This window comes from Tribolium madens, unplaced genomic scaffold (assembly GCF_015345945.1).
Source record: "Tribolium madens isolate multiple individuals breed KSU strain unplaced genomic scaffold, Tmad_KSU_1.1 Scaffold_91;HRSCAF=231;Tcas5.2_LG7, whole genome shotgun sequence".
Taxonomy (NCBI): domain Eukaryota; kingdom Metazoa; phylum Arthropoda; class Insecta; order Coleoptera; family Tenebrionidae; genus Tribolium; species Tribolium madens.
Window position 1 is genome coordinate 6184197 of NW_025401063.1, and position 25981 is coordinate 6210177.

The 25981-nt window shown below is 32.2% G+C and overlaps 8 protein-coding genes and 1 pseudogene across 11 annotated transcripts in view; 5 read left to right on the forward strand and 4 right to left on the reverse strand.

Moving 5' to 3' along the window:
• The window catches only part of LOC123010767 (paired box protein Pax-1), a 17812-nt gene extending 12335 nt beyond the window's left edge, over positions 1–5477 (forward strand). For both annotated transcript variants that reach the window (XM_044407870.1, XM_044407871.1), the window contains 2 exons: positions 4204–4420; positions 4874–5477. In XM_044407870.1, the coding sequence (XP_044263805.1) occupies positions 4204–4420; positions 4874–5325 (669 nt within the window). In that variant the 3' untranslated portion in view covers positions 5326–5477. The remainder of the gene's footprint in view (positions 1–4203; positions 4421–4873) is intronic.
• Positions 5478–5699: 222 nt separating this feature from the next.
• LOC123010506 (dipeptidyl peptidase 3) lies at positions 5700–10117 on the forward strand. 2 transcript variants are annotated; one of them, XM_044407449.1, is made up of 7 exons: positions 5700–5836; positions 7661–7994; positions 8044–8337; positions 8388–8913; positions 8994–9142; positions 9189–9557; positions 9604–10117. In XM_044407449.1, the coding sequence occupies exons 2-7, from the start codon at positions 7662–7664 to the stop codon at positions 10042–10044; spliced, it is 2112 nt and encodes a 703-aa protein (XP_044263384.1). In that variant the 5' UTR covers positions 5700–5836; position 7661; the 3' UTR covers positions 10045–10117. The 2 variants fall into 2 exon arrangements, with proteins under 2 accessions (XP_044263384.1, XP_044263383.1); XM_044407448.1 differs by lacking the exon at positions 5700–5836 and adding an exon at positions 7339–7608.
• Positions 5855–7154, forward strand: LOC123010514 (arrestin domain-containing protein 5-like). The gene has a single exon (XM_044407455.1). It carries the CDS (start codon positions 6145–6147, stop codon positions 7075–7077), a length of 933 nt encoding a protein of 310 aa, XP_044263390.1. The 5' UTR covers positions 5855–6144; the 3' UTR covers positions 7078–7154.
• Positions 10118–10170: 53 nt separating the features above from the next.
• On the reverse strand, positions 10171–11858 carry LOC123010512 (WD repeat-containing protein 20). The gene has a single exon (XM_044407454.1). It carries the CDS (start codon positions 11695–11697, stop codon positions 10339–10341), a length of 1359 nt encoding a protein of 452 aa, XP_044263389.1. The 5' UTR covers positions 11698–11858; the 3' UTR covers positions 10171–10338.
• A 743-nt stretch (positions 11859–12601) lies between these two features.
• LOC123010508 (UDP-glycosyltransferase UGT5-like) lies at positions 12602–14714 on the reverse strand. Its single transcript, XM_044407450.1, has 5 exons — positions 14478–14714; positions 13838–14430; positions 13569–13791; positions 13301–13520; positions 12602–13249 (listed from the first exon to the last, which is right to left on the reverse strand). Exons 1-5 carry the CDS (start codon positions 14704–14706, stop codon positions 12955–12957), a joined length of 1560 nt encoding a protein of 519 aa, XP_044263385.1. The 5' UTR covers positions 14707–14714; the 3' UTR covers positions 12602–12954.
• Positions 14715–16450: 1736 nt separating this feature from the next.
• Positions 16451–17146, forward strand: LOC123010517 (ejaculatory bulb-specific protein 3-like). The gene is made up of 2 exons (XM_044407459.1): positions 16451–16684; positions 16877–17146. The coding sequence occupies exons 1-2, from the start codon at positions 16507–16509 to the stop codon at positions 17071–17073; spliced, it is 375 nt and encodes a 124-aa protein (XP_044263394.1). The 5' UTR covers positions 16451–16506; the 3' UTR covers positions 17074–17146.
• On the reverse strand, positions 17139–20007 carry LOC123010513 (annotated as a pseudogene).
• A 1399-nt stretch (positions 20008–21406) lies between these two features.
• On the forward strand, positions 21407–23337 carry LOC123010510 (UDP-glycosyltransferase UGT5-like). The gene is made up of 5 exons (XM_044407453.1): positions 21407–21742; positions 21805–22409; positions 22457–22676; positions 22731–22950; positions 23002–23337. Exons 1-5 carry the CDS (start codon positions 21535–21537, stop codon positions 23276–23278), a joined length of 1530 nt encoding a protein of 509 aa, XP_044263388.1. The 5' UTR covers positions 21407–21534; the 3' UTR covers positions 23279–23337.
• A 290-nt stretch (positions 23338–23627) lies between these two features.
• On the reverse strand, positions 23628–25780 carry LOC123010509 (UDP-glycosyltransferase UGT5-like). 2 transcript variants are annotated; one of them, XM_044407451.1, is made up of 5 exons: positions 25222–25780; positions 24566–25170; positions 24291–24510; positions 24020–24239; positions 23628–23970 (listed from the first exon to the last, which is right to left on the reverse strand). In XM_044407451.1, exons 1-5 carry the CDS (start codon positions 25430–25432, stop codon positions 23694–23696), a joined length of 1533 nt encoding a protein of 510 aa, XP_044263386.1. In that variant the 5' UTR covers positions 25433–25780; the 3' UTR covers positions 23628–23693. The 2 variants fall into 2 exon arrangements, with proteins under 2 accessions (XP_044263386.1, XP_044263387.1); XM_044407452.1 differs by having other exon boundaries at positions 24566–25159; positions 25222–25334.
• Between the last annotated feature and the right edge of the window lie 201 nt (positions 25781–25981).

The following is a 25981-nucleotide window of genomic DNA, read 5'->3' on the forward strand; positions in this document are numbered from 1 at the left end:
TATTCCAAAGAGAAACAAAGAATAGAAGTGGTGAATAGGTTACTATTCACAAAACACAGAGTTATTCTTATTTGTGCAGGCTTTATGAGCCCAATCGCTGCATATTACACATCTCAGCCATATTTCATTGTTTTTGTCAAACTCCCCGCAAATAATACATTTATCGTCATCAACTTCTTGTTCGATATCTGAAATTTCCTATGTATTTTTACGTGCATGATGCTTTAGCAATTTTTATACTATACATGTAGTGAGTAGCAAGTGCGAAGGAACACAATTGAAAGTATTTGTTATTGCAAGAGGTATCACGGCCTTGCCGCATTTACCCTCAGTTACTTGTCCTTATTATCCAAAATGAACTGTACTTTTTTATCACATGAATACAAAAAGTAATTGAAGTTATGTGAAATACGCATGCATGTACTGAAAGAATATAGACACTTGATGTTTCGTGCAAATATTCTACATAAAATATTGAGGTAAACATACCGTAAAAACACCGAATTTCCTATAACAATTCTATTGTCTATTTTTCTAGTTCCACCATGGGGATCTCAGTTATTATAAGAGATAAGAGGTCGGTGAAATTACGGCAAAGTTGCGCATTTTTACGCCGAACAATTATCTAAAAGAAAAATGGGTCATTTTAGTTTTTGAGTTATTAGAAAAAAAACGGAAATTTGTAATTTTTGTTTTTATTTTTTTAACAAAATTTTGCAATAAAGTTTCAATTATAAAGTAGTTCCAAGGTAATAAAACATGTATTTTGTTTAACTTTTTTTATTGTAAACTATTATAATAATTTAACAAAGTTATTAGACAACAAAAGCAAAAAGCAAATAAAATAAATATCGCGCGTTTAAATAAAATTGACTGGGTAGACGTTGGAAATCGTCAATTATTGTGCTTTTTTAAAATAGCAACAAATAAACAAGTTATAATTACAGAATAAGCAAATTGAACCAAGTCTTATGAGAGGTCTTTAGAACCGAATTTACCAGACTTATGTTCAATAAGTCATCCTGATAATTTATCGATAACTTCTCAAATTACCATTTATATACAGAGTGTTTCGTTTCTATTGCTACGAACTTAAACAGATAATAAAATATTTAATTTTAAGACAAAGGGTTTCAAAGAACATGTAGAGAAAAGTACTATGATGTAAGGGAGCTACTCCCCTTGAAAGGGGTGCTTCCATTATTTCAGAAACCATTTTAGATAAAATTACAAAATTTGGTACAGCTGATAACCTTTATAGTATGTACATACATATATACACCTAAATTTGTACCCCAGAATAAAACTGTACTAACTCCAAATTTCTTGAAAATTGGGTTTCCACAGATTCATGTAGGTATAATATCTTCCCAGCCTTCTGGTGCAAAGCAGTATTAAATTATATCTTTGATAGTTAAGAAGATACGCATTTTTAAATGATATTAACTCTAACTTAACGTAACGCTTTTTAAAATTTTCAATTCGCATTATCTCGTATTTGTGGTTTTGTGACTTAGTACACTTTTATTCTGAGGTACACAAACGAATTCAAAGATAAAATGTCAAATTTCTAATCAGAGGTGCTTTAAACTGGGGGGATATAGCTAAAAAGTATCCTAACTGCTTTGGCTGTAGCTTCTTGCCAGTTTCAGCAACAATATTCCAAATTTCATAGTTTTTCACAAAAAAAGTCTCTTGCGTTTTTTCGATACAACTTACCGTTTTTGAGTAAAATCAGTTTACGTTCATTTACTTTCATAAGAAACTTTTGTCTTGAAATTGAATAGGTATTTTATCACCTGTTTTAACAATAAAAACGGAACACCTCTATATTTAACAAAAATTTGATTTGGATATTCATTATCCCATGATAATGAATATAAATTAATATCGGAAAATTTCCCATTTGTAAAACAAATCTCTCACATTTATCAAAGTCCTGGAGAAGTTGTAATCATAGATGAAAATAAATATTATTTCATAGATTTTCCTAGTTTTCATATAAAGCATTCTGGAAACGTTCATGAGCTGTAATAAAAAATTGAAACAATTTTTAATTCATACACAGGACGTACTTTTATATTTTATGATAATTATTATTATATTGAATTGAGTAAATGAAATATGAAACCCAAACAACACAGAATTATTAACGAACTATTTTTTGATGTAAATGTTTTTCGATATAAAAATGGCATATTGTACTTTTTTGCTTGAATGTGCTTGTTTGTCACTGACAAAACCGTATTGAAACTGTGTATTTATTTTGTTTAATAAAACTGATGTAATCCAAAATTGAAAATTTTATTTAGAAAGGGCCAATTCATGTCCATTAGCATGGTATTTTGCCTTTTTTTTACATGATGTCATATCTTTATTGACATTTCCATACTCAATTGGAAAAATCTTTCCACTTTTACTCGTTACACGTGTATGTATGTAATGAGTTTTTGCTCATGATGGGCTGAAACAACCAAACAAAAACAGGCCAATAATGTGTGATAGTTATATTCCTATCTAAATTAAGGGCGCATATTAATTTCAGCGTGCATAGAGAGCGTGTAAACATAATCAAGTTTTCAAATAGCCGATAATGAGTTTATTTAACCGAGATTGCAGCTGTACGGTGAGGCAGGAATTAGCCTTAATAGCAGGCGTTACAATTCACACGATCCGCGAACTTGTAGATATCTGCATCGCTAATATGCCTTTTACGGCACCAGTAGTTATTGCTTGCAATATAATCGAAGTTTTAACCTTAGGCCACGGAAAAAATGTCGTTTTACCGCCAGTACTTAACTAAGCAGATGCAATAAGAAGGTGGATGAGTTTCATTTATTTTTCATTGCTCTGGAATAATTTATTCATGAAATCTTCAGTGACATCTTCGGTAAATACGAAGGGGTGAAATTTACCATCACACGTCAAATAATTAAGTTCTCATTAGACCGAAAATAACGATACAAAACAAGTGTGTAAACAAGAAAGCGACGGATATAATTACACCCCTGTGGTTTTATATAAACATAATTACAGCGCCGTGTTGTTGAGATAAATTGCAGGTCGTTCTACTAGGATCATAAAATGCGTTTCCGTTATTGCAAAAGGCTTAAGCTTTTTGTGGTAAACACATTTCATTTATTTAACATTTATTAACCGAAACCTAAAAAATTAAAACGTTTTCTTTATTACAATTTCAGTTCTGTAATTGTTTTTGAAGCATTATGATTGGTCGATGGTAACGGAAGAAGTAAGTTGATGGATGGTCTGATAGCGCAGGGTTGTGTCACTACAAACAACGGTCTAATGTGACCGCGACACGCGCGATGGTCTTTTATACTTAGCCTTTTCAACTGTCACTAGCTTATCTTTTTATTGTGGTCCTTGTAAATGTGAGAGGGAAAAGTGCATACTAAAAAAAAACAATCATTAACACTACACGAGAAAAACATAGTGGCCTAAAGAATGACTTAAATTTTATATTAAAAGTTGTTGAGGAATTCATTTACTATACAATTTTTTTAACATTTTTAGTAATCTAATTAATAGCAACTTCGACTTAACAAAAGTTTACAGAGATTTTTATGTCAAATTATACCAACTTGCCTTCCTGAATCAATTTAATCTCCAGTTAGAAAAAAATGTAAACTCTTAAATAATTTAGTCATTATTTATAGATACAAACATTACTTTAAAACAACTTTTTTAGGCATAAAAAGTATTCAAAAACACTCAAATTTTAAAAAATGCATTTTAACAACAAGAAATGGTCTTATACAGTTCGTTATTTAAATTACCGCAATTATCTACATACATTTAATTTAATTATAACAAAGTTAAAAATAAAATAAGGACTGGTAATAAACTTGGAAAATATTGTTCGGTCATAAAACAAATGTCCTGAGTCCCGTTTTTATGCCCTAATAATGATTTAGATACGTTAAATGTGTCCATATTTCCGCCAAATGCTCCTCGAGTATCAACAGAAAACATATCGAGTCCTGATAATGAAACATGCATGCAGCAGCACTATCGCGGTCCCATCTCGTGTCAATATAGCTGTTTACAGCAAAGGAGAAACATATCAGTTTGTGCTGGTCACATCGATCATGTTATAGCCTTCGCTATGTTATTATCATTAGCTAAATTGCAGGCGCATTTTATTCCCTCCATCAAAATTAATTTTCAACTTTGTTTAATTAGCAAGTGGCCACTCCCACCGTCGTCAAGAAAATCCTCAGGTTCAAACAGGAAAATCCCGGGATGTTCGCTTGGGAAATTCGGGAACAGCTCATAGCTCAGCGCGTTTGTGAGCCACACAACATTCCCTCAGTGAGTTCCGTCAATCGGATATTGAGGAATAGTGGTGTGTGGCCGGACCCTCCTGAAATTCTGCACCACCCTCGACCACCACCTCCAGGTAATTTCATTTCAGATGGATCTACCTGGACTAGGTTGTAATTTATCGTGTTCATATTTTACAAAATGCTGCTTCAGTGGGATGTCTTCATTAGGAAATCGACGAGACCGATCAGAAATTAACTTGGGGCCTAATCGTAAATGTGAGATCTAAAATGTGCAGAAAACATAAAATGCCTGATATAATGAGGTCTAATAGCGATTTATGGCTGACGCAGCTTGAGGTTGTGATACTGACATCCTATGTTTCTTATACTTTCTTTCACGCAGCGCGTAAGAAAATAATTACTGAGTATTAAATCGTTATGTAACTAATTGAAATTAATTATAGAAAGTTTTTGCTGTACTCCAAATCATATTTTGTACCCGTTACTGAGAGATAACGATTAATTTCGATGAACTTAACCGTCCAAATATCCGTAATTTGCTCCTAAGTGAAATTAACTTTTTTCAGATTCTCTAATACGAGGAGAAATGTATTCGAAAATGTCGACCAATTTGAGCACTCTCCCTTACTTCTCAATGCACGACTCGACTTACCCAAGTAGCAGATTAGCGGCTCTTCAACATCAACTTCACATAGCAACTTCAACTCCCCTAGACTTACCCACAGTTGCCAATTGGTCAAATTTAATAATTCCTTATCAACCACCAAGTCATGAAACTTCAAACCAGGAAGACAAAGAATGTGATATATCAACCGAGAATAATGAAAAGCAACAAGAACTCAAAAGAAAAAATCCCTACTCCATTGAGGAACTCCTCAAGAAACCAGATAAAAAGGTCAAACCTCCCAGTGTCACAAATGTGGGGATTCAACAACCGTTTGGAGTGTTTGTTGCACACGACATGGAAGAAAAAAATGATAGTGATGTTGAAAGGGAAGTTAAAGTTGATGTTGAGTGAGAATGTGTCATTTTTATTTAATCTAGTAATTGAACCTATGCCATAATTGTACAAATATTTATTTATTTATTATGTAATATAGATACGTTTTTAATTAAGGAGACGTCATTTGTTTGTGTACAAAAATATGTAGGAGCAGCCAAAAATCTAATAAATTATGAAACAGCTGATTCTGTTATTTTACCTGCTTCATTAAATTTTGCAAGCTACCTAAAACATCCAAAGATAAAATCGGATAAAAGCTACATCTTAGATCTTTCAAGATTTAAAACGGTACTTGAAATTATCTTAGGAGATTTCTACACAAGATGTTTAAATAAGAGAATAAATATTTATCAAAATTTGTTTGTTTTATGGAATGATAATGCATTGTCCTTACATCACGTATAAAAATAGCGCTACCTTTCTTTTACTCACCTGTATTTAATCACTACATTAATAGATTAATACATATTCATCTTCTGACAAAGAAAAAATTCTCTTCCTCAGCCCCTTGTGTGCACTAGCTAAGGTAAGTGTTCATATTTTTTTCTAAATGCCTTAAAATTAACTGTATACTGCTCGCATATTATCAATTAATCAATTGATTATTAAAGTTAAATGTTCCTACTTTGTCTTGAAAGTCCTTGAAATCAAGGATCAAAAAACAAAAAAATTGGAATTCGGAAAAGACTGCTGTGATTTTTTGTCATTCTTTTAAGGTTAAAATAATTTAAGTAGTGTCAAACAAAAATATTAAATAAGTGTAAATGTGATAGTGTTGTTGTTTGAGTAGACGTACTATATGAAAAAAGAACCTTCCTGCTCGAGACAATTACAATGTTTCAATGTAAAATTTTACTAGACAATGAGAAAGCCACATTTCACACGGACTCCCACGTCTCTGGAATATTTAAATGTTTTTGCAAACACAATATCAGAGTCAGAAGTGTGAAAATTCGACTAGATTGCATCGAATACGTGAAATGGAACAGATGTCTTCGCTTTGTAAAATATGACAATTACAATGTGATATACTCCCACGAAGAAAACATTTTTACCGCGAAGCGGGGAGTTAAAACTTATCGTACCGGAGAATTTGCTTATCCTTTCCGGATTTTTATCCCTCGCTATTTACCATCAACGTTCACCCACACTTATGGAAAAGTATTTTATTTAATAACAGGGACCGTAATTCCCTTCATTTGGAATGATTTCGTAGACACGGTAGTAATTTTGGTCCAATCACCAGTGGAACTTTACGGAATAACGAGGAGTTTTCAAAGAGAGAAAATCTATTACAACGAAACAAAATTCAGACGTTGGAAATATGGCAAAGAAGGAAAATTGGTGATGCAAGTACGGGTTCCCCGGACTGCTTTCATGCCCGGGGATGTTGTTGATATTAAAATTTATGTGAGGAATGAGTCTAATCAGACTGTAAAAAATTTAAAAGTCAAATTTTCGAAACGAGTCAAGTTTAAATCGATTAATCCCAAAAACAAGAGTAAGAGACATGTGGAAACGATACTCAAGTTCAAAAAAGAAGGGATTGGTGCTTATAAAGAACACACTTATGATGTAAGATTAAATTTTCCTAAAGTTTTGGATATACCGAATTTGTTTTCCTGTACTTTGATTAAGTTAGAGTTTTCGCTGAAAATATGGTGCCAAATGCCCCCGTGTATTAAAAATTTTTCTATTGAAATTCTTCCAGAGATGGGACATTTTTTCAGTGGGTATGTAATCCTAATAATCGTTAATCGCTATTAACGCTTTTGATATTTAATTTATTTAGTCAAAATTTTTATGCCGAGCAAAAACATACTGTTTTGATAAAATCGATAAAAAAGTTTACAAAACATTTTAAAAAAGTTTACGGGTATTTATTTATTTTAGAAAATAAATTGAATTGAAATTAGTTGAATACACATATTAACATACTTAAAAACAAGAAAGTAATAAAAATATTCAGTTTTCAACTAAGTGTTATGTAGGCAACCAACAATGAGAAGCGGTGAGCCGGTTGTATATAATACACAAAGTTTTTAATAATTAAAAAAATACGGCTTTTCTTCTGATTGGTCACATCTTATAAATATTTTGAAAGATTTGGCTGATGCACCAATCACACCCCTACATTTTTAAATCAGTGTAACACCCACAATAATACAAGTCATCCACACCTAACCTAACCAAACCCGTAATTGCCCTGTTGTCTCTTTCAAAGTGTGTGTTAATAAACCATTAGCTTGTCTATTAATTAGTCCTTGGTTTTTAACAGGTTTGGTTGAATTGTCCAAAGTATGCGACATTTATTATTTTGCATTTTTAATACAAATTAATTTAATTTTAGAATGAGTTCTGAACTTGATAAATCGCAACATATCCTGCCCTTGGACCAACCCATTGTCACCCTAGAAGTTGCCTCAGCATTTAAAGGTCTAACCGACACTGAGAAAAAATACGCTCATCATATAAGTGAAGCTTCCTGGACAGGGGGCCTAATAACCTTTTTGCAAACAAGTTCAGAATCAGGACCCATTTTTGTCCTTTTACATAAATTATTCTCAGGTCATAAGCCTCAAGAGTTTAAAAAGACAGCTCTTCAAGCTGGATTTACTGAAGATGAAGCTAAGGCTCTTTTGATTTACACTTGTGGGGTTTTCAGTAATGCGGGGAATTATAAGGTGATAAAAACTGTTTTATGTAGCTTATGTAGTAATTGTGATAATTTAGGGTTTTGGGGACTCAAAATTTGTCCCGGGAATTCCACAAGATAGGCTTGAATCGCTCCTTGCAGCCACTCCTGTATGGCCAAAAATCAAAGAATTGTGGTCAAAAGTGAAGGACGCTATGTATGATCTTAGTCCTGGTAAAACATGTCTAGGATATGCTCCTCATGGATGCACAACCTACTTGTCAAAAAACTGCACTCCTGAGGATAATCAAAGAGTTCAAGACTGGATGAAAACTCAAAACATTGAAGGTTATAATACGCGTTTATTTAAAACGGTGCTCCCAGATGGAAAGGTAAAATAAAAAACGTGAGAATTGTTAGTTAATAAAGAAGTTAATTATAGATTGATTACGAAATTCGGTTGGCTTCAAAAGAGACCGGCGAAATCACTAAAGAAACCTATGGAAATATGACGTTTCGCTTAACTAAAGGCGACTATTCGCCGATTATTGGAAAAGTCGCCGAAAGTCTAGAAGAAGCATCAAAATACGCTGCCAGTGTTACTCAAGCTAATATGTTAAAATCTTACGCTCAGTCGTTCATTACGGGTTCTCTGGACCTTCACAAAGATGGTTCTCGCTACTGGATTAAAGATAAAGGACCAGCTGTGGAAACCTATATTGGCTTCATTGAAACCTACAGAGATCCAGCTGGAATTAGAGGCGAATTCGAAGGGTTTGTCGCCATTGTTAATCGCGCAATGTCGGCGAAATTTACAACTTTAGTCTCCAAAGCTGAGGAATTTTTACCTCTATTGCCTTGGCCTAAAGGGTTCGAAAAAGACAAGTTTTTGAGGCCCGATTTTACTTCGCTTGATGTTCTTACGTTTGCGTCAAGTGGAATACCGGCCGGCATCAACATTCCTAATTGTACGTATTTTACTTTTTCTGGCGTAGGTGGCAAATTATTTTTTTTAACAAATAATTAAATTTTACTTTATATTATTCAGACGACGATATCCGGCAAAGCGAAGGTTTCAAAAACGTCTCCCTAGGAAACGTCATCCCAGCAAGTTATCAAATGACTGTGATTCCATTTTTGAACGAATCTGATACACAATTGATCCAAAAATATCGCGTGGCTTCCTTTGAATTACAGGTAATGCCGTTCTGGTAACTACAAATATGAAATTGTAAATGTCTAGGTGGGCCTTCATGAATTGTTGGGTCACGGTTCCGGCAAACTATTTTACCGTGCAGCTGACGGAACGTTTAATTATCCAAACACCCTCTTGGACCCCTTCACGGGGAAACCCCCATCTACGTACTATGAACCTGGAGACACCTACGATTCGCGTTTTGGCCCTATGAGCTCTTCTTACGAGGAATGCCGAGCTGAAGCGGTCGGTTTATATTTAAGTCTCGAACCGGCGGTGTTACAAATTTTCGGTCACAAAGGCAAAGAAGCTGAGGATGTGCTTTATGTGAATTGGTTGTCTTTAGTTTGGAACGGCATAGGCCGAGCTTTGGAAACTTGGGATCCTAAACGAGGTTGGCTCCAAGCCCACGCCCAGGTAAGAAATGAAAATTATTTTTTTATACTTGAAATAATTTTTTTAGGCTCGATTCGTGCTAGCGCGAGTTTTGATTCAAGCCGGTGTTGCAAGTGTCACACAGCCCAGCGAAGGTGATCTGTTAGTCACTCTAGATCGTGCTGCGTTGAAAGGTGCCGGTCGGAGTGCCATCGCTCATTTTCTTCTACAACTGCAAGTTTACAAAGCAACAGCGAATATTGAAGCAGCTCAGAATTTGTATCAGCATTATTCCGAAGTGTGTGAGCCGTGGTTGAGTTGGCGAGCGATTGTCTTGGCTAATAAACAACCTAGGAAAATTTTTGCACAGGCTAATACAGTACTGACTAAATCAAACATTGAATTGAAAACATATGAAGAATCCCCTGATGGGATGATTCAGTCCTGGACTGAAAGATTCTCGAATCCGGAACCTCTCTATAAGGCTTTGATAGATTTAAGTGCCTCTGACGAGCACTATTTTATTTAATTTTTGCTAGAAATTAATTGGTAGATTATGTACTATGCTTTATATACATTAAAATGTTTTTTGCACGTTAAAACTTTTCGTTCGTAAGACCAAACATTTGGAAAAAGGGTTTAAATGTACTTTCAATTTCAAAATATTTTCATATATTTACGAATGATAGATAAAATTACGAAAAATCATTCCAGTTAGGTACATAATGCAACAGACTACATCCATCAATTACACTTATATTACTATTTGCCCCTACTATGTATAAAAGTTGAATAAAAACCTAATTACAAAAATACGACACATTCAGGAAGGGGGTCGCGCCCATGTATACACATAACCGTCTTGGCACGCCGTAATTATACAATCAGGTCGAAACACCAATGCTGTCAACCTTTCATGAGCAATTTTTTTACAAACTAAAGGTTCCAATACTGGACACTCATCTAACCTGGGACAAGCCGGTGTCCCCACTAATTGTAAAGGATCAGATCTCCTTTTAACCTTCGGTTTGGAAGGGGTCGTCAACGCATCTTCAGGCAATTCCCAAAGACACAATTGCGTGTCATGCCCCACAGACCCCAACCTGTAGCAAGACTCGGCCTCTAGAAACCAATCAAAAGCCACTGCTGCCACCCATGAGCGATGCCCCTGAGCCCTTCCCACGACACGTTTTTGCTCCATTGAGTAGACCGTGACCAAGTCGTCTTCGCCCCCTACCGCAATGAGGCGGCCGTCGCCGGACCACGCGACACAAAGTAGCCCCCCAAAGTATGACCGGGCGGTCCCTAGAAGCTCCATACTGTCGTACTGGAACACTCGTAGTTGTCCATCTTGGGAAACTATAGCAAGTTGGGATCCATTGGGACTGAAAGCCAGCTCGTTGATGGCGCCTCCGGTGCCTAGGAGCCACCTAAATAGGGGGTTTCGGGTAGATTTCGTTTTACAAGTGCTCACACTGAAGCCTTCTCCGACTTTGAAGGGTTGATAATGTGGGGCTGCCGAGCCACAAGGCAGCTCCTCGTTGTAGACATACAACTGGCCTGATGCATGTGCTGCGAGAAACAAAGAGCGACTACCGGGCACCCATCTCAAACACGTGACCCTCGTTTTGTCAATAAGTCTTTCCTCATTGAACAGTTTATTCAATTCTTTTTTAATTGGATCAATTAGCTGGATCTGACCTGTGCTAAAGCCAATCAAGAGACTAACGCTTTCGCTCGATGCTGAGGCAATGTTGAAGTCATGACACGTCGGATTCGTCCCTTTGTACACTTTTTTCTCCAAAGGCTTACTCAAATCGGCGGCTTTCTTAATTCCCTTGTAGACATAAACGTACAACTCTCGGCCATGGTTGAAGCAAATCCTCTCGCCCTGGTCTGGAAGAGTGACCAGGGAAACACGTACTTGCGGTGGTGTTTGTCCCTGAGTTTGGTAACCGACGCGATTAGGTCTCGAATATTCACTAAGGGTCATGAGACGATAGGTGCCTTCGCGTGTCACGAACTGGGTCTTCACGTCGCCGGGTTCTCCTCCGAGGGGGCGTTCCAGGGGGCGGTCTCCAGCTTCCAGAAGTGACTGACTGCATAAAGTGTCTGCTCTTGCCATTTTCGGAGCCAAGATACGCGAAGACATTCTATGACCAATTCTACAATTTACACACATTTATGAGCCGAGGTGCGGACGTTGCAGCATTTTCGCAGTGCGAGAGAGGTGTCTTTAGTGGTTTTATCACATTTTTACTGGTAATACAGTTAATAAACTACTTTTAAAAACTATTTTAGACATAGCAAATGAGGTTAGGAAAAAACTATTATTTGAAAAGCAGAGGCACCAATAGTGAAAAAGAATATTCCTAGCAGCGGCGACCGAAAGAGCGGTTTATTTAAAACCTAATTCTGTACCTCTGAATAAAAGTGTACTAAGACACAAAATCACAAATACGAAATAAATCAAATTAAAAATTTTACGGCGTTACGTTAAGTAAAGTTAATATCATTTAAAAATGCGTATCTTTGTAACAATCAAAGATAGGATTAAGCCTGTTTTGCACCAGAAAGCTGGGAAGAAATTATACATAAATCTGTGGAAACTCAATTATCAAGAAATTTGGAGTTAGTAGAGTCAGTTATAGTATAGAAACTCTAGAAGTTAATACCTTTTTATTCTAGGGTACAGCTATATTTTTGTTATGATATTTGCTTTTGTGTATGAAACACATGTACCAATTTGTGTACAAAAAGTAGGAATTCATGTAGGTAAATACTTTTCTGCATAAAAAAAATATATCACAGAAACTTCAAATATTCCAATAAGGCAAGTTTAGTTATTTTGAATTCTTTTGAGCTGTACTATATCACCTGCTGTTAAAATATTTGCATATACTTTAAAATCATCTCGTATATCATCACTTCATCAGTACGGTCTCATTAAGACATAATTATTATTACTGATAAAACGATAATAATGTATTATCTACCCTTTTGAAGTTATTGAACTAATTTTTTCTTTAGTTATTGATAAATACCGTCTGGACATTGGTCTGGAAATAAACTAAACACATGATAACTTTTGTAATACAATTATGTTATGTATATCTAATAAATTATTTATCTTAATATTCATATCATAATGTACATAAATATTTAGGTATATAAATCAATTGTACCTACTTACACTATCAATAAAAAATAAATAGATTTTTTTTAACTTGTGTGAGATAGTTTGACTTTGCACATATTTTTGTACAATTAAACTTGTTAATTATTATTTTCGAGGTTACCACGCGCACCAAACATATAATTTGGGAACACAATAATATTTTACTGCGTGTAAACCTGTAAACAACAAAAAAATAATGCTGAAATTAACTATGTATTTTACGAGTGTAGCTATATTTAATGATAGCAAAAATAACGACTTTTATAAGAGTTTTTTGATTTCCAGTTTTTTTGTTACATATTTTCTTTTAATGCATTTGAAAATCAAATTTATCGTACAGAAAATAATAATTACAACTAAAAGAAGAAAAAGTAGAAATATGAACACTAAATCTAAATTAACTGATTCTATAAAATTCATGTTTCTCGTTGCTAAATTTAAATGTTTTGCGGTTTTAAATTTTAAAATATATTCAGTCCAAAATATCGCAGTATCTAAAGGCTTATTCATTTGATATTTGTATAACAAAGACCATTTTTTTGCGTTTTCCATGTAGCTAAAAATTATAATTCGATATTTGTCTTATTACAATGATTAACAAACTTACGAACTATTGTTTAATACTTTTTGTATAACATTGAACAAATTGTGTTCTGTGATTTCAGAAAAACTTAATTTTTCCCCAACACCTTTTGCAATAAACGTTTCAACATTTTGTAATTGATCCAAGAAGAAAGGAATTCCTATTACTGGTACTCCATTATACATGATTTCGTGTGAACTTAACAAACCTCCATGTGATATAAAAAGAATTGTATTTGGATGACCTAAAATTAGAAAACTGAAAAAATTATAAAAATATTGAGAAAACATACCGAGAATATCATTTTGAGGTACCCATTTTCGTACATGCACATTTTTCGGAAGTCCCTCCAAATGATCATTTTCAAATTTCCATATTACAGTTTGTTTCAGTTTTGAGAAAGTTTTAATAATTGCTTGAATTCGTTCCTGCCCTAATTCTTTCGATCGTACATTGGAGCCAAGTGAAAATAAAATAGCACCAGATTTTTCATTGTCGAGAATTTTTTTCAAATCCTGAAATAACTGGATAAAATTGCAATTAACAAAATATTTTACATACATCAGGTAATCGCTTCGGTTGAATGTGCAAACCACCAATTGGGATCATATTCGGAGGCAAAGCTTCGACATAATTGAAAATGGGGTTGTAATTAATCAACATTAAGCTCATATTTTTCTCAATTTCTAAAATACTCGATTTCATTGGACCGAAATAGTTTTCGGCTAGTTCTTGCTGACGGGGAATATAATGTGTGAGCCTTGTTACTTCAAGCAATATCATAAAGACAACGCTTTTTAATTTTTGCCAAAAACTTATTTTCGCACCAAAAGAGTGTGTTATAAATGGTATATAACTTTGCCAAATATTTCTAAACAGGTTTGGCTGATTTATAAATGGATTCACTCCTATTATAGGAGGGTTTCCGAATTTTTCTATGAGAGGGTACAAGCAATGTCCATAACTTACATCCACAATAATTAAATCAAATTTAAAATCGTTTGGATATTTTGTTATTTGTTTCAAACCTTCTGTTTTTTGATCTAAAAGACACGTTATCTCGGCAAATGTCCACATACTTTTAATTGTTTCCCAATCATCCATATCTTTCATTGTCATTAAATCAAACTGATCTTTGACTTTTTCATACGCTCCTACAAAATTTTGAAAAGCGGACAACAACAAAATAAAATTGACTCACCTTCCATAATGATATGTGTATAGTTGGCGTAATGGTGTTTGTTCTTATCGTGTCCCAATAGTGTAACATTGTGTCCTTTTTTTGCCAATTCGAATAAATAAACATCATTGAAAAGATGATGGCTTGGGGAAAGTAGCGTATTAATGGCTAAGATATTTGCACCAAACACATTTTGTTCGAATAATACGACAATAAATAGTAAAAATAACCTTTGTACATTCAATAACATAGCTTAGTGTTGTCAGAGGTAGTGTTTTACTGATACATACGTGTTGTTTTAAGATTTATAATGTCATAAGATTCATAATAACAATAAACATTAGTACTATAATTACATCGTAATATGCTACGATAACATAAAATTTAAATTTAATATTTGAGCAAAAAGTTCAGGTATACAGGGTGTGTCAGAACTCGCGCCCTAGAGAAAAATTTGAAGTAAGATAAGATACCAAGAACATGGAAAAAATGCAGCTGTACCCTAAATTGTAACTCTGTTTAATGTCATTTGCTTTTATTGTCAAAATTTTTTAACAGAATTTTTTAAACATTTTGTCTTATCTTACTTAAATTTTTTCTCTAGATCGCGGGTTCTGACACAGCCTGTATTTGGTTTTGAACAAGTCAATTTTCTTTAAAAAAAATTTTCAACGTGATTTAAAATTTCATGTTTGTTTTTTGTTGATATAATTTCACGTTTTTGGTGATTTTTTTATCGAAAACTTTATATAAAATTTAATATTTTGGTGTTGTTATTTCGACAATTACTACAATTAAAACATTTATCGAATTGACCATAACTAAAGAAATTATGAGTTTCCAGTTAAAACAAATGTCGATGACGTCATTACTCAAAAAGCAAAAAGTGTGCATCAAGTTGAAAATTGTGTATTAAAAAAAAATTGACCCGTTCGATCATTTTTGCGAAAACAAAATACTTTTGCCGCTCACTGTATAAATACAAAAATAACAAAATTGTTACTATTTATTACTTTCTATATTTTTTGTAAATATAATCAAATACTAACTACGGAGCAGGTACAAATAGTTGTGTATTTTTTTTTAATTAGAGTGACAAACCCAAAAACACAAATTTAAAAACAAAGCAACCATTAAGAGATTAATGTTCACTTTGTTGCATTTCTTCAAGGACTAAATAAGATTTTTTTCCATTTCTGGTTTGTTAAGACTGTTAAGAGTATCATAATGGATTTGAAATTCTTATACACTTAAACTTATTCCTAACTTGCATTGTCACGGAAAAAAAATACAAATAATCTTCAGAGTTAATTAACTCGCTGACAACAAATTCCTGTTTTTTTATTTTATATTTCAAGTAACACTATTTTCCAGTGAAGAATTTTAAACAAAATTACTATTGGTAAATTTGCAAGTTACGAAAAAGTTTATTAAGCTTCTTTTCTGTATGACATGATTTTACACCTCGTTAAATCTTGGCTCTTATTATAACCCCACTCTCTACACTTGGTAATACTTAACATTCATAAAAATAACAATGACGTACATTAACAAAAACTTTGAGTTGAAAATGATCATTGTGTAGCAAAATACAATTTCAAAAATTAAATAAAAAAATTATAATTTTGTTTTTATAAAATTAATAACAAAACTTAATTTATGATAATTAAGTGGAACGTGTATTTGATATTTGTTGTTTAATTATTATTTAATTTTTAGCAAAAACATGTTTTTGTTCGATATAAAACGTCTGGACGGTGTAACATATTAATATGTAAATTAATTTTTCTCCTATTAACAACTGTTTTTTATCTACTTTCGGTATGACCTGTGAGTTCAAAGAGTAGGTAGGTATATTGTCGATTAAACTCGTTACAACCTAATCATTGATTATAGGGTAATTAAAATCTGCGTCACACTTGTCGACAAGTGCAAGATTTGTTTTGCTAAGTTAAAAAACCTGTTCGTTAGTTTAGTATATCCAGCCAATGATCTCTATATAAATAAGGTTCTAAATTCAAATGAAGTTATTAAACACTGAGTAGCAAAGATGATTTTCACTGTGTTACTAGTTCTTACCTATGCTCATGTTGCTTTTCTGGAAGAGTATGTGATTCCTGACAACATCGATATTGATGATATTCTCAAAAATGATCGTTTACTAACAAATTATGTAAACTGTCTTTTGGATAAAGGAAGATGTACACCAGAAGGAAAAAAGCTTAAAAGTAAGTGTTATACTTTTTAATTTAATTATTTTATTTAATTATTTCTAATTTTGTAATAGGTAATCTGTTTCAAAAAGTTTTATAAAATTCTCAGTTATTTGTTTACTAAACATATTCTCAAAAAATTAAAAATAACGAATATGCGCAATTAGATGATTAGATTTTTTTTGAAAAGTAATTGATTTGTTTTAGGTACAATACCAGATGCTCTTAATTCAGATTGTGCAAAATGTAACGAGAAAGTGAAAGAAAGTGTAAAAAAAGTTTTGCACCACCTTATAGATAAAAAGCCTGATATGTGGAATAAGTTAGAAGCTAAATATGATCCTTCTGGAGAATTCAAAAGGAAATATAAAGATGAACTTGCGAAAAATGGAATATATGTCTAATGTAGGTACTCGCACTTTCTGTAGATGTAAATATGTGCAGACTGTCTAATAAAACAAGATTTTCGTAAATACAGAGTAACGTTTATATTGTTCTCCTTAGTACATTAGTAAGTCAATAGAAAAAATGCCCATGTCTTTCATTAAATAACAACTAAATAAATATAGGATATGATAATCGATGACATCAAGAGTATAGTAGACCAAATTAAATTCGTAAATAATTGGCTCATAAAAAATTGTAATTAACATAAAAGTAATATAAAATGAATATTAGTCGTTATACCAGTTTTTAGCCTGTGATGTCTGAGTTGTAACCTTGTAATATAAATATACTAAAATAACGAAATCTACAAAATACCTGTTCTAATTATTTTTTGTTAAATCATTTTTTCATTATTTTGTATTAGAAACTCCTATTTTATTTAATATATTTATTATTAAAACACCTAAGTAGAACTCTTTTTTCTTTTATCAAATTCAAATATCTGAAAAACAATAAGTACAAAATAGTGTAAATGCTTATTGCTTATCGATACAATGTTTGTCATTTTATAATAATTATTCCAAGCAATTTTCATTAATTTTGTCTTACTAGTATTTATTTTTGCAATTAAAACTAACATTTTATAAAAGATAATCAACATTAATGCAGCCACGCCTAAAAGAAACGTAACAACGTCTGAACTGGATGCTTTAAATTAGGAAAAATCTCTAGCTGGAGTTGATAAAAATTTCGCCCTTCCATTGCGTCCTAGTACATACGAGTATTCAGTCCAAAATATACCTCTCTCTAGTGAAGTCTCCACCTTGTCTTTAAAAAGATTGAGCTTCTCTTCATATTTTCTGTTTTTAGTAATTTACTAAAATAAAGAAATTTTGCTTACATTGCGTTGTCCAAAAATTTAATGCCAAAATTAACTATGTGTTTTACGACTGTAGGTACCTAAAGCATATTTAATGATAGTAGCTAAAATAAAGACTATTATAAGCGTTTTTTGGTATCCATTTTTTTTGCCACATATTTTCTTCTACAGCATTTAAACATCAGATTTATCGTACAGCAAATAATAATTAGAACTAAAAGAAGAAAAAGTAGAACTATGAACACTAAATCTAAATTAGCTGATTCTATAAAAGTCATATTTCTCGTTGCTAAATTTAAATGTTCTGCAGTCTTATTAAATTTTAAAATATATCCAAAATATCGCAGTATTTAAAGGCTTGTTCATTTGATGTTTGTATAACAGGGACCATTTTTCGGCATTTTCCATGTAGCTAAAAATTATAATTCAATATTTTTTATGACAAAGATTAACGAACTTACTTATTGCTTAATACTTTTTGTATAACATTGAACAAATTGTGTTCTGTGATTTCAAAAAAACTTAATTTTTCCCCAACACCTTTTGCAATAAATGTTTCAACATTTTGTAATTGATCCAAAAAGAAAGGAATTCCTATTACTGGTACTCCATTATACATGATTTCATGTGAACTTAACAAACCTCCATGTGATATAAAAAGAATTGTGTTTGGATGACCTAAAATCAGAAAACTGAAAAAAATATAGAAACATTGAAAAAACATACCGAGAATATCATTTTGTGGTACCCATTTTCGTACATGCACATTTTTCGGAAGTCCCTCCAAATTATCATTTTCAAATTTCCATATTACGGTTTGTTTCAGTTTTGAGAAAGTTTTAATAATTGCCTGAATTCGTTCCTGCCCTAATTCTTTGGATCGTACATTGGAATCAAGTGAAAATAAAATAACACCAGATTTTTCATTGTCGAGAATTTTTTCAAATCCTGAAATAACTGCATAAAATTGCAATTTACAAAATATTTTACATATACATCAGGTAATCGCTTTGGTTGAATGTTGAATTACAAAATATTTTACATATACATCAGGTAATCGCTTTGGTTGAATGGGCAAACCCCCAATTGGGATCATATTCGGAGGCAAAGCTTCGACATAATTGAAAATGGAGTTGTAATTAATCAACATTAAGCTCATATTTTTCTCAATTTCTAAAATACTTGATTTCATTGGACCGAAATAGTTTTCGGTTAGTTCTTGCTGACGGAGAATGTAATGTGTGAACCTTGTCACTTCAAGTAATAATATAGAGACCGCGCTTTTTAATTTTTGCCACAAACTTATTTTGCCCCCAAAAGAGTGTGTTATAAATGATATATAACTTTGCCAAATATTTCTAAACAGGTTTGGCTGATTTATAAAAGGATTCACTCCTATTACTGGAGGATTTCCGAATTTTTCTATGAGAGGGTATAAGCAATGCCCATAATTTACATCCACAATAATTAAATCAAATTTGAAATCGTTTGGATAATTTGTTATTTGTTTCAAACCTTCTGTTTTCTGATCTAAAATAACGTTATCTCGGCAGATGTCCACTGTTTCCCAATCAGTCATATCCTTCATTGTTATTAAATCAAACTGATCTTTGACCTCTTGGACTTTTTCATACGCTCCTACAACATTTTGAAAAGAGGACCAACAACAAAATAAAGTAGACTCACCTTCCATAATAATATGTGTATAGTTGGCATGATGATGTTTGTTCTTATCGTGTCCCAATAGTGTAACATTGTGTCCTTTTTTTACCAATTCGAATAAATAAACATCATTGAATAGATGATGGCTTGGGGAAAGAAGCGCATTAATGGCTAAGATATTTGCACCAAACACATTTTGTTCGAATAATACGAAAATAAATAGTAAAAATAATCTTTGTACTTTCAATAACATAGTTTAATGTTGTCAGAGTTAGTATTCTAATTGATAAATAAGTGTTGCTTTAACGTTTTTATAATGTCATAATATTCATAATAACACTAGACACTATACCTACTATACCTACTGCTATAATATAGTAATATACATTTACTATAACTAGTATAATATTGTGATATGCTCTCATAACATAAAAAAAATATCTTATCATTATCTACACTCCATTTCAGTTGATAGTAGTATTTGATTAACAGGGTTTTTGACGGTTTTACCAAAGTTGTGTTGGCTCTCATAGCCATGTTTCTTATTTTTTAAAGGTGGCAGTAGTGTTTTTTCTGTCACATTATTGAAAATAATTGAGTTTTCGAACTCAAATGTGAGGATAATTTTTTGGTTGTACTTCATCTTTGTCAGGTCCTATGAAAGTTACATTATGGCCTTTGTTGGCCAACCCAAAGGCTAAAGCTCGATTCCATAAATTATCACTGGGTAAAGTTATAAGTGAAACAAACAAGATGTTGGCGCTTAGTACTCATTTTACACAAAAAAGCAATTATGTAGACACGCATTTCAGAAACTATCAACAACCGAAAAAAGAATAGAAGTTATGGGACCGTAAACAAATTTATAACAATCATTTCAAGTGACGAATTATTCAGTGTTACCTCAGTATAAAATGGGATTAATTTATTAATTAATTATTAAAGAACTATTTGTACTTTTAAAAAATCAACGGAAAAAATATGCATTTACCTGGTTTCGAAAAAATCGTAATAATTAACTGAGTCATATTACCATTCAGTATGAAAAAAACAGGAAGTTTTTGACGAGATAATAGTATATTATAATATTAGTATATAACGCTAACGCGTCGTGCTCTAAAACCCGTCGTGCGTGTTTTAAAGGCGCTTATAAACGAGTGTTATACGCTATTTTTTATTATACCTGCCAATTTACGATCTTTTATGAGCATTGAAAAAATGTGAATTTACACAATAAAATTATCAAAGGTTGTTTGTGAATCGTTTTCGTAGAGACGGCTACTAGTTTACGTTGTTAAGCACATTTTTTCACGATGTAATTGGTCCTGACATTTCACTATTTCTTGTTACCTAGACAACTTTAAAATTTCATCGTGCTATAAAGGCCAAATTACGCACGCTGCAGCGTGTTTTAATTTATGATTATGATGCAGGTAAAATAAAAAATGTGATAAAGTTTTATATGGTTGTTCATTTGTTTCAAATAATCATAGACGAAGGGTCTTGAGGTCTCGTTAATTGTAGTAGTAATGCTAACTTGTAGTAATTTATATCTCAAAATATTATTGCTCAATATGACTTAGCATTTTTTTTAGAATTAGAGGAATTACTTGTAACAATTTATATTTTAAAATATTATTGCTCAATATGACTTCGCAATTTTTTTAGAAATGGAATTACTCTGTTGTATTGTTTCCAGCACCCTAGCAGTAGTACCGCTCATTGATTGCAGAAGCATTTGTCCTTGTTATATAACAAACCTAACCTAATAATAATAATTGTAGTTGGAAGCACAAAGGTCAAACATTAAACCTACTTTAAACATTCTATAACTGAGATGACATTAAGTAATTTATCGCTTGATAGGATAGTTATCTGGTTTAGGCTTGATCCTTATTTCAGTTGTTAATAGTAACAGATACGTTTATTACCTATAATGTATAAAGTATTGATTTTTTGTTTCACTGTGAAATGTGTTCTAAGTGCAAATATTTTATTTGTTTCACCTATACCTTCACCTAGCCATCATATATGGAATCGAGCTTTAGCACTTGGACTAGTCAACAAAGGCTACAATGTGACTTTAATTGGACCTGACAAAGATAAAGTACAACCGAAGAATTATTCTCATATTTATATTGAAGGTAAATTTCAAAATAACATTTTATGAATAGTAATAAAAAAACATTTTTTTTTTAAATTTGAGGTCTTTACGAAGAACTATACGAAAGTTTCGATATAAATGAAATGTCAACGTATAACCCAGCGAAGATGATGTCTGAATTCGAGGAATGGTGCATTTTTGCTTGTGAAAAATCTTTACATTCACAAGGATTAAAAAAACTACTAAGTTATCCTCAAGACTTTTTTGAACTTATTATATTCGATGTTACGAGTGGTCCTTGCTTGTATCCGTTAATGCAAAAATTCAACTACCCTCCAAGTATTGCTGTCACAGCGTTTCTTTTACCAACATTCGTATCACATAATTTTGGTAATCAACTATATCCTTCATATATTCCTTGGTATGGGCTTCAATATACAACTCACATGACATTTACGGAAAGAGTTTGGAACTTTTTATTTACTTATGCCGATATAATTAGGAGAAAATTGAGTTTGTATAGAAAAGAACACAATATAGCAAAGGAAATTTTTGGAGAAAACATACCGTCAATGGAAGAATTTGAACGTCGCATATCTTTAGTTTTAGCTAACACTGATCCGATTTTAAATCATCCTCAACCAGTTGCTCCAAACATTATCCCAGTTGGTGGTCTTCATACAAGAAAGTCTAAAGATTTACCTCAAGTTGGTATTAAAATAATGTTTTTTAAGTTTTAAATTTATTTTTTTAGGACATTCAAACAATATTAGATAATGCCAAACATGGGGTTATAGTTTTTTCACTTGGAACAAATGTACGTTCAGATAAATTAAATAAACCTACGCAAAAAGCATTGTTGGATGCGTTTAGTAAAATTCAAGAGACTGTGATCTGGAAATTTGAAAGTGAAATTGAAAATTTACCCAAAAATGTAATTGTTAGGAAATGGTTACCACAGAATGATATTTTAGGTGTGTTCTATACCTAATATTAAAATGCTGTTTAGTTTAACTTTATTATTTTAGGACACCCCAACGTAAAATTATTCATTGGGCATGGAGGTGCTTTAAGCACACAAGAGGCAATTTACCACGGTGTCCCTATGATTTGTATTCCTTTTATTGTTGATCAACATATTAATACGAAGTTAATTGTTAATAAAAAGTTGGGAATTTATCTTGATTTTAAGAAAATAACCAGTGGTTATGTTCTTCAATTAATTAGGGAAATTTTAGATAAGCCTATGTGAATAAATTTATTTCTATTTCTGAATATAAAGTAAACTATTTTTTGTAGATATATCGAAAATATGAAGAAGGCTTCAAACACTTTTCAAGACAGGTTAGAGACTCCATTAGAAAGAGGCATATTTTGGGTTGAATATGTTTTAAGGCATGGAGGTGCCGATTTCTTAGCAACTCCAGCTAGAGATTTTTCGTATTTTAAAGCATCCAGTCTTGATGTTATTACGTTTCTTTTTACTACTGCTTTTGTCGTTGTAATTATCTTTTATAAAATGTTGGCTTTAATAATTAAAATATGTAGTAGTAAGAAAAAAGTTAAAGTAAATTAGGCAAAATAAATAATAACAAGAATTGTATATATTTGTATTATGTACAAAAAAAATGTAATGACAAGAAATAAAAATTTGACAATATCACAATATGCATTTCTTAGTTTTTTTACTTAAGACTTCCTATTATTGGAGATATTGAAGTGTTTATGATTGCGAGAATTTTTTTTTTATTATTGTTATGTTTCATCAATCATCACATCATCATTCATTTGCCCCGAACAGCTGATTTCTTCGATATACATATATTTTAATAAGTGCTTTTATATTATGTTTATTATTACAGGAAGTAGGTTTATTTTATCACTTTTTATCGATTATCTTATCACGTTATATAACAAAAATTAAGTAGAAAATATTGTAAGTTTTTATTGCTCATTATTACAGGTTTGAATTTTATCTTATTTATTTAAACTTACTCTACTTTGGCTTTTTTCTTTTTCGCACAAGTTTTCACAATAAAAGTCACAATTCTATAGAAAATAATTGTTGTGACAAAAGTTATGACAAAGAGAAATGTGATAACATCCAAACTAGATGCTTTAAAATATGAAAAATCTCTAGCAGGAGTTGACAAAAATTCTGCACCTCCATGTCGGAGTACATATTCGACCCAAAAGATGCCCCTTTCTAGTGGAGTCTCTAGCCTGTCTTTAAATGTATTCGAAGACTTTTTCATATTTTCTGAATACCTAAAAAGTATTTCGTGGTGTACCTAAATAGTGAAATAAATTTGTTTACATTGGATTATCTAAAACTTCTCTAATTTTTTGAAGCACATAACCGGCAGTTATTTGCTTGAAATCAAGATCAACACCTAACTTTTTTTTAACAATTAATTTTGAATTGATACGTTGATCCACGACGAAAGGAATACAAATCATAGGGACACCGTGGTAAATTGCTTCTTGTGTGCTTAGAGCACCACCATGTCCAATAAATAATTTTACGTTGGGGTGTCCTAAAATTATTAAAATTAAACTCTTTTATTTTTACACTATAGTTAAACTACCTATAACGTCATTCTGAGGCAACCACTTTCTCACAATTACATTTTTTGGTAAATTGTCAATTTCACTTTCGAATTTCCAGATAACAGTTTGCTGGATTTTACTAAAAGCTTCCAACAATGCCTTCTGTGTCCGTTTATCTAATTTATCAGAACGTACATTGGTACCCAACGAAAAAACTACAACTCCATGTTTGGCATTATCCAATATCGTTTGTATATCCTAAGACACACAGTTTTGATAGTTTGTAGAAAGTCAACTTTTCGAAAATACCAACTTGAGGTAGATTTTCAGATCTTCGTGTGTGAAGTCCACCAACCGGTATAAAATTTGGTGCAATTGGTTGAGGGTAATTCAAAATTGGGTCAGTATTAGTCAAAACTAAAGAAATATGGCGTTCTAATTCATCCATTGGTGGGATATTTTCTCCAAAAACCGCTTTGGCTAAATTATGTTCTTTTTTGTATAAACTTACATGTCTTTTAATCACGTCGGCGTAAGTGAACAAAAAGTTCCAAACTCTTTCCGTGAAACTCATATCGGTTGTGTAAGGAAGCCCATACCAGGGAATATATGATGGCTGTAATTGGTTACCAAAAGTATGTGCAACGTATGTAGGTAACGGAAACGCTGTGGCAGCAATACTTGGAGGGTAGTTAAACTTGTGGATTAAAGGATATAAACAAGAGCCCATTGTTACATCAAATATAATAAGATCGAAAGAATCGGGAGGATAGCTTAGCAATATTTTTAATCCTTTTGATTTTAAGACTATGTCGCAGGAATAAGTGCACCAGTCTTCGAACTGAATCAACATTCTTGTTGGACTATACGCTGCCATTTCATTCACATCGAAACTATCGTCCAGCTCCTTGTAAAGACCTCAAATTAAATAAATATAGATAATTCTGTAATTATTTAATTATTACATACCTTCAATATAAATATGAGAATAATTCTTTGGTTGTACTTTATCTTTGTCAGGTCCAAATAATGTTACATGGTGGCCCTTGTTGACTAGTCCGAATGCTAAAGCTCGATTCCATATATGATGACTATGTGAAGATATAGGTGAAACGTATAAAATGTTGGCGCTTAGCCCATATTTTACACTTATTAAACAGAAAAGCAACGTTTTATACATACTGAAATAAATCGTAACTTCTCAATACGAATGGTGAATTATCAGTATATAAACGTATTTAAAAACACTCGTATCAGTATTCAGTGATGAATAGTGTTATCACAGTCATCATGTTGTGCTCTCGTTATGTTACCACGTCGGCTTATTAAAATTTTAGAGTGGTTCTCCAAAATTTCAACCAATTACAAAACAGCAATAAAAACTTAGGCCCAATGAAAGCTAAAAAAAGTGTCTTACGCAATAGGAAGCAGTCTGACGTCGTTGTAAGACGACAATTAAAAGCACTCGATTTTCATACGTACATACATGAAGTACAGCTGTTTTAAGAATACTAGATATAAATAGCACAAAAAAGACCCAAAAGAAGTTTATACTAAATTCCAATATTTCTCAATTTCTTTTGAAATTTACCTACTTTTTACTTTAAGTTAATTTATTTGATTTACTTTTACTTTTTTTACTTGTTTTCGAAAAATTCAAAAAATCACACGAGGTTTTGTGTGGCACGCAATGAATGCAGTAAGAATAATAGCGAAAGATTCAACCATG

What these genes read in the sequence shown, in the direction of transcription:
- LOC123010514 (XM_044407455.1), top strand. Translation starts at nt 6,145, where the DNA reads ATGTTTCAATGTAAAATTTTACTAGACAATGAGAAAGCCACATTTCAC.
- LOC123010506 (XM_044407449.1), top strand. Translation starts at nt 7,662, where the DNA reads ATGAGTTCTGAACTTGATAAATCGCAACATATCCTGCCCTTGGACCAA. An exon ending in GTAATGCGGGGAATTATAAG is followed by an intron (nt 7,995 to 8,043) that starts GTGATAAAAACT and finishes GTGATAATTTAG; the next exon opens with GGTTTTGGGGACTCAAAATT. An exon ending in CGGTGCTCCCAGATGGAAAG is followed by an intron (nt 8,338 to 8,387) that starts GTAAAATAAAAA and finishes AGTTAATTATAG; the next exon opens with ATTGATTACGAAATTCGGTT.
- LOC123010512 (XM_044407454.1), bottom strand. Translation starts at nt 11,697, where the DNA reads ATGTGTGTAAATTGTAGAATTGGTCATAGAATGTCTTCGCGTATCTTG.
- LOC123010508 (XM_044407450.1), bottom strand. Translation starts at nt 14,706, where the DNA reads ATGTTATTGAATGTACAAAGGTTATTTTTACTATTTATTGTCGTATTA. An exon ending in TACACATATCATTATGGAAG is followed by an intron (nt 14,431 to 14,477) that starts GTGAGTCAATTT and finishes AAAATTTTGTAG; the next exon opens with GAGCGTATGAAAAAGTCAAA. An exon ending in ACCTCAAAATGATATTCTCG is followed by an intron (nt 13,521 to 13,568) that starts GTATGTTTTCTC and finishes TTCTAATTTTAG; the next exon opens with GTCATCCAAATACAATTCTT.
- LOC123010517 (XM_044407459.1), top strand. Translation starts at nt 16,507, where the DNA reads ATGATTTTCACTGTGTTACTAGTTCTTACCTATGCTCATGTTGCTTTT. An exon ending in AGAAGGAAAAAAGCTTAAAA is followed by an intron (nt 16,685 to 16,876) that starts GTAAGTGTTATA and finishes GATTTGTTTTAG; the next exon opens with GTACAATACCAGATGCTCTT.
- LOC123010510 (XM_044407453.1), top strand. Translation starts at nt 21,535, where the DNA reads ATGTATAAAGTATTGATTTTTTGTTTCACTGTGAAATGTGTTCTAAGT. An exon ending in TTCTCATATTTATATTGAAG is followed by an intron (nt 21,743 to 21,804) that starts GTAAATTTCAAA and finishes TTTAAATTTGAG; the next exon opens with GTCTTTACGAAGAACTATAC. An exon ending in AGTCTAAAGATTTACCTCAA is followed by an intron (nt 22,410 to 22,456) that starts GTTGGTATTAAA and finishes TTATTTTTTTAG; the next exon opens with GACATTCAAACAATATTAGA.
- LOC123010509 (XM_044407451.1), bottom strand. Translation starts at nt 25,432, where the DNA reads ATGTATAAAACGTTGCTTTTCTGTTTAATAAGTGTAAAATATGGGCTA. An exon ending in GATCTGAAAATCTACCTCAA is followed by an intron (nt 24,511 to 24,565) that starts GTTGGTATTTTC and finishes TGTGTGTCTTAG; the next exon opens with GATATACAAACGATATTGGA. An exon ending in GAAGTTTTAGATAATCCAAT is followed by an intron (nt 23,971 to 24,019) that starts GTAAACAAATTT and finishes AATACTTTTTAG; the next exon opens with GTATTCAGAAAATATGAAAA.